A 6,275-nucleotide genomic window follows, 5' to 3' on the forward strand; every position below is an offset into this window, starting at 1 on the left:
TTTCCGGAAGGATAAATGTCAAGTTTCCCGAAGATAAATGTCAAGTTTCCCGATGAAAGCCGACGAAAATGGAAAGAAGCCCGCCTTGCGGCCCAGGAGGAGAATAGACCGTCATAAGAAGGAGTATATAAAGGAGCTTTGGGAGAGGAAGAAAGGCAGAGCAAAAAATCATTAAGAGAGAGAGAAATCCGAGATTGGAGACCTAGAGAGCTCCTGTTAGGTTAAGAACTTAGAATTCAGGCGGTAGACTAGCAAGGTAGGACCTAGAACGTCCGGCCGCCTCTCGTTCTATTTTCATCTTATCCGCAGGCTCCTGTCTCTCTCGGAAGGATCTAACAATCCTTTTACTTAGAGTTCCGCTCATAGAAATCCTAGGCATTATTCTCGACATGCCCGTTTCTATGACTAACGCTCGTACTAGACGAACTCCGCCAGGCAGTTCGATCTCTTGTTCAAACCCTTCCAACTGAACTACGTCCGACTTGATCCTCGAAAGGGGTACGTAGGCAGCCTTTCTCAAGGTCCAGTCCCAACTCTTAACAAAACCCTTGTTGTACTTAGAGTTCCGCACATAGAAACCCTAGGCATTATTCTCGACATGCCCGTTTCTATGACTAACGCTCGTACTAGACGAACTCCGCCAGGCAGTTCGATCTCTTGTTCAAACAACTCCAACTGAACTACGTCCGACTTGATCCTCGAAAGGGGTACGTAGGCAGCCTTCCTTAAGGTCCAGTCTCAAATCTTAATAAAACCTTTCCGCATTTACTTGATCACTTGTCGTTGGTTGTCGCAGAGAATCCGGACCTTCAGGGAAAGTTAGGTTTACTTAGCTTTCCTCCGATTTACTTAATAAAAATCGACAGTGCGAATTTCGGTTCCCACACTTATAGCGATTCACAGTTAGTAGCTAGCCAATTTCACGGAGAATATGAAACGAGGGACGAAAGAATGGGGGCATATCTCGAAGTCGTCCAGAACCTCACTAGACAGTTCGACAAGTTCGAGCTAACCAGGATCCCATGAGGAGAGAACTCCTCAGCAGATGCGTTGGCTGCTTTAGCCTCCACATCAGACCCCCTCGTAAAACGAATCATACCCGTAGAAAGAATCGAAAAACCGAGCATCGACATAGCTACTAAAGCTGAGATAGACAGCAAGCAAAAAGAGCAAACCGAAGGTGCCTGCCCTGAAACGGTAGCTACCCAAGTTCTCACAACATTTTGGTTCCCAAAAGCCAAAAAACGTAGCCTTAAAAAGTATACCTACGGGAATACGATCCAAAACAAGGTGAACGACGACCAAAATGAAGGTATTCCCCGAAATTCAGACTCCCAGGAGCTAAATCCTATGAATACCTCCGGGGGCACCATCCAGACCTCGGACCCAATCGTCTGCAGAGTCAAAACTAGAAGTCGCTCAGCTCTGAATAATTCATCTGGGGCACCACCCGGACCCTGGAGAATAACCGGAAAACTGGAGATATTCCGCAGAATTCAGACTCCTTGGAGCCTAATCCTACGAATATCCCCGGGGGCACCACGACACCAGGTCCCGAACAGGAACCTCCCTCGTCTCTTCATAACAAAGTTATAGGGAGAGAGGACTGGAGAATACCAATCACGCTATACATCCTGGAGGAAAAGACCCCACCCAATAAATGGGAATCTCGAAAACTCAAAGCATTAAGCGCGATATATTGTATAATCGAATCCGTTCTCCACAAACGAAGCGTCTCCGGACCTTACCTAAAATGTGTTCATGGCCTCGTTGCTATGAAACTCATGAAGGAAATGCACGACCGCTCCTGTGGAAACCACTCCGGTGGCAGAGCTCTAGCTATCCGAATCAAAAGACAAGGCTATTTCTGGCCTACCATTATTGCAGACTGTGAGGTCTACTCTTCCTCATGCGATAAATGCCAGAGGCATGCACCGATTATACACCAACCTGCGGAGAAGCTATCCAACATATCTGCCCCTTACCCATTTATGAGGTGGTCCATGGACATCGTAGGACCACTAGTAGCGTCAGGAAGTAGAAAGAAGAAGCTACGCTTCCTCTTGGTCCTGACAGACTACTTCACGAAATGGATAGAGGCTGAAGCTTTCCAGCAAGTAACCAGATTCGAGGTCGAACGATTTGTGTGGAAAGATATCGTGTGTAGACACGGCGTCCCATATGAAATCGTGACTGACAATGGAGGACAATTCATATCCCACAACTTCAAAACATAAAGCGACAAATGGAATATCCGCCTGACCTTCTCAACACCTCGACGCCCTCAAGGAAACGGCCAGGCGGAGGCTGCTAATAAATCAGTATTAGCCAACCTCAAGAAACGCCTCGGAACCCAGAAGGAACTCTGGTCAGAAAAGTTACCCGAAGTACTTTGGGCATGTCGAACCACCCCACGAAAGGCTACAGAGGAAACCCCTTTCTCCTTAGCTTACGGGATGGAAGCTGTCGTCCCAGCCGAAACCATTGCTGGTAGCCTCTGCCGGGAACTCTGTACGTCCGATCCTGTAGCTAATGACCAGCTCCTGACGGACAGCCTCGATCTAATCGAGGAAAGACGGGACCGAGCTCTGATTCGCATTCAAAACTATCAGCAAGCAATGGCACGACAGTACAACTCCAAAGTCAGGCCCCGCCAGTTCGTTGTAGGTGACCTAGTACTTAGGAAAGTCTTCGAAGGAACCAAGGAACCAGATGCTGGGAAGTTAGGAACCAACTGGGAAGGTCCCTATCGGATCATCCATGTGGTACGACATGGCGTTTACAAGCTCCAAAAGGTGCGAACCGGGGTACCTGAGATCAGATCGTGGAACGTCACGAATCTTAAGAGATACTATCATTAGGTACCTAAAACTTCTTGAACTACGTTAGGCTTGATCCCTTGACTGGGTACGTAGGCAACTCCGTCATGAGTGCAGCCCCAACCTCATTTCAACACTCTGATCACCATTACCAAAGGGGGCATATGTCTGATTAAAATCACTTAGCCCAAACAGGCGATTGTATGATTATTATGATACCATGTATTCTGTTATCAATAAAGCAATTATCCTCGATACCTTGACTCTTTAACAATTTTGGTCCCCAAGAGCCTGAACCTAAAATCTTCGGATCAACCCAGGTCACTAAGAACCTGGACCTAAGGTCTTAAAACCCTTAATGCTCTCGAAGGTCTTAAAATCCTTCAAACAAAATCAGATCTCCACAGATCTGAACCCAAGGTCTTAAAATCCTTCAAACAAATTCAGGTTCCCCAAAGTCGGGACCTAAGCTCATCAAAAACTCCAAACGAACTCAGGATCCCGGAATCCTGAACCTAAGGTCCTAAAATCCTTAATAACAAACTAAGGTCTTAAAATCCTTAACAAAAGCTAAGGTCTTAAAATCCTTAACAAAAACTAAGGTCTTAAAATCCTTAACAAAAACTAAGGTCTTAAAATCCTTAACGAAGACCTAAGGTCTTAAAATCCTTAACAAAAACTAAGGTTTAACAGAGTCGAAGGCCCCTAAATCCTTCGAAGAAATTCGAAATTCAATAAAACAATTCGTTTCCTCACGAAGTCAGATCAGAAAAGATCTCACAAGCCTTCGAAATAATTCAGGTTCCTAAAAACCTAGAGCTAAGCAGAAACCCGATCACGATCAAACGTCACATTTGGCGACTAAAGCAAAAGACAAATTTCGAAACAACCAAGTTTAAAATTAAACAAGGGTTTAAAAGCCTCCCCAGGCTAACGAAGGTTCAAGACATAAACAGATAAATGTTTAAAAGCCTCCTCAGGCTATAAGTCTTAAAAACAAAAGAGATAGAAGCCCATTGGGCAAAAGTCTTAAAATATAAAGAGCATCAGCTCTTAACCCTCCTCGGTTCCATGACCAGCTTCAACATCCTTATCCTCCTCTATAGGATCACCCTCCTTGGCAAGGACCTCCATTTCAGCTTCCTGGTCGACACCTCCCGGGGCTGCTTCAACTGGGGCCAGATCAGGAGATACCGAACCCAAGTTAGAACCATATTCTCCGGAAAACGCCGGATTAAACATATTGATCTCGAAAGTACCTGAGCTCTCAGAGAGTTGAGGAATGGGGAGCTTGCTGACTGAGAAATCAGAAACTTAGGCTTTCTCACACGCAGCAGCAGCTTCCAGAATCAAAGCCATCAAACGATCATACTCCTCTTCGGCATTCTCAATCTCTTTGGACAATAGATCCTTCAGAAGTTCGGTGTTTGCCTGAAGTTCCTGAGCATAGATCAGGGCATCGGTTTCGTCCTTCTTTTTGACAAACTTCTCTTTCACAGAGGTCAGGATCTTGTTGTAAGCATCAGCTACCTCCTTTTTACCTCTCCTGACAGCTAGCTTAACCTCGGCTTCTTTGTTCCTTTGGCTGACCTGAGATGAGACGATCATCTCTTGAACCTGATGCTCACCTATCCTGCGAGCAGCCTCCAACTCGTTGATCTTCCTGTTCTTCACCTGAATGTCGATAGCCTGACTTTCGATTTTCCCCTGCTGGGTATCAACCTTCAGACCGAGCCTCCCGACCTTAGCTTCAAGCTCAGAGACCTGAGCACGAGCCAGGTCGAGCTCCATCTTGGTGGTCTTGAATAACTCAGTAGCTTGAGCTAAATCTCCAGCACTAGGAGCACCACGCATGGTCTCCTCGAACCTCAGCTGAGCTCTGTTGATGGCTCCAGCTAGCTAAAAAAAATATACTAAAGTTCAGAAAGTATCAACTTTTTTTAAAAAAAAGAAAACCAAGAAAAGCCGAAACTACGTACCTGACCCAGGTGATGAGCTATGTCAACGTATTCTTCCTTGTTGGTCAAACCATTGATTGAAGGCATGGAGCAACCTACCGTCTTCATATTTCCCAAATCAGTCCGAGACCTCTTGTTTCTCGGAGTCTCGATCTCGAGGGGATCTCTAGCAGCTTGAGGGTTAACTTCAACCGGCGGGACCTCAGAACGAGGAGCAACCTCTTTAACTCTGGTCTCGACCGGGTTAACATCCCTAACAGGAACGGAGGATCCATCATCAAGGACCTCTTTAGCGAGCTAAGGAAGGCTCCTCCTTGAGTCTTGTCCCTGCCTCGCGAAGCACTGGCAGCTGCAGCAGGTTTGCTCCTGGTACGGAAAGAAGGCCTCATCTTGGGAGCTTGAGTCTTTTCTGTTTCAGAAGTGCTAGCTCCAGTCGAAATCTCTACCACGAAAGGACCTTCAGAAACTAAACAAAGGAAAGCTTTTTAGCTATCTCCAGAAGCACATTTAGATATGAAAAACAGATAAGCAAAATCCGAAAACTACCTTCCAAATCTTTAGCTGGAATCGGGTCGAGGAAACTGGCGTTGTATCGCTCTGGGAACCTGGCTGATCCGATGCGAGAAATAGTAAAAGACGCCCAAGTATTGGGACTTTGATGTAGCTTCCGAAAAAGAGCTCTAGACAGCTTATCAGTAAGCTTAGGAGGATCCTCGATATATGCATATGAAATCAAGGGTTCAGCAAACAACAATAATCTGAAATAAGCAAGGCACGTTCCTAAAAATCCTAACCAGATATATCGGACCAAATAACCGAGAGAGCACGACCCACTGGAACTGTCGTGGGGTCAATCTTGACGTAGAAATATTTTTTTCCTCCAATCATCATCACTACCGGAGGACTTAAAAAGACCGAGCCTAGGACGACAAGGAAGGTAGTAGGTACCGCTGCCACCATCCTTACTAGAGCTCTCCTTGATCGTATAAAGGCTCATCAGTTCGATCAGTCCAACAGCGACCCCCTCCTCCTTAGCCCTGGTGATGAAACCATTTATCACCCGGATAACCGAGGGACAAAGCTGAGAAAGGGCCAGTTGATAATGGTCAAGGAGATCTAGCAGGAGGTCCGGAAGCGGAAACCTAAGGTGGCATTTGGAGATATACTTCTCATGAATGCAAAACCAACCCTCCGGGGCGGTTTCAGGGGTTTCGTCGGAGGAACAAACCCTGGCCAACTCCTTCTGACCGTGGGCTTGAACCATGAGGTTAACGACCTCTTGGCTCTTCAATAAAGAAGGCGAGTGAGGCCCCAAAGAGGTGCTCCCGCCAGAACCATCCTTCTTCTTCACCCGCTTAGAGACCCTCCCCGCGATTGAGTCTTTAGCTTCCTTCTTATCTCTTTTCATATTCTCACCGATCTCCTGTTTAACCTTCATTAAACGTTTGCCGGAAGGAGAGATTCCGGTCTCACCGGAACCTTCTTTCGGAGGATCCAT

General features: G+C 46.3%; 1 protein-coding gene across 1 annotated transcript; it reads right to left on the minus strand.

Annotated features, from left to right (window-relative positions):
* Window positions 1–4,133: 4,133 nt before the first annotated feature.
* Window positions 4,134–6,275, minus strand: LOC108845086 (uncharacterized protein At3g60930, chloroplastic-like). Its single transcript, XM_057006273.1, has 5 exons — window positions 5,675–6,275; window positions 5,324–5,566; window positions 5,063–5,243; window positions 4,799–5,030; window positions 4,134–4,718 (listed from the first exon to the last, which is right to left on the minus strand). The coding sequence occupies exons 1-5, from the start codon at window positions 6,273–6,275 to the stop codon at window positions 4,134–4,136; spliced, it is 1,842 nt and encodes a 613-aa protein (XP_056862253.1).

Source organism: Raphanus sativus, chromosome 3 (genome assembly GCF_000801105.2).
Source record: "Raphanus sativus cultivar WK10039 chromosome 3, ASM80110v3, whole genome shotgun sequence".
Classification (NCBI taxonomy): Eukaryota; Viridiplantae; Streptophyta; class Magnoliopsida; order Brassicales; family Brassicaceae; genus Raphanus; species Raphanus sativus.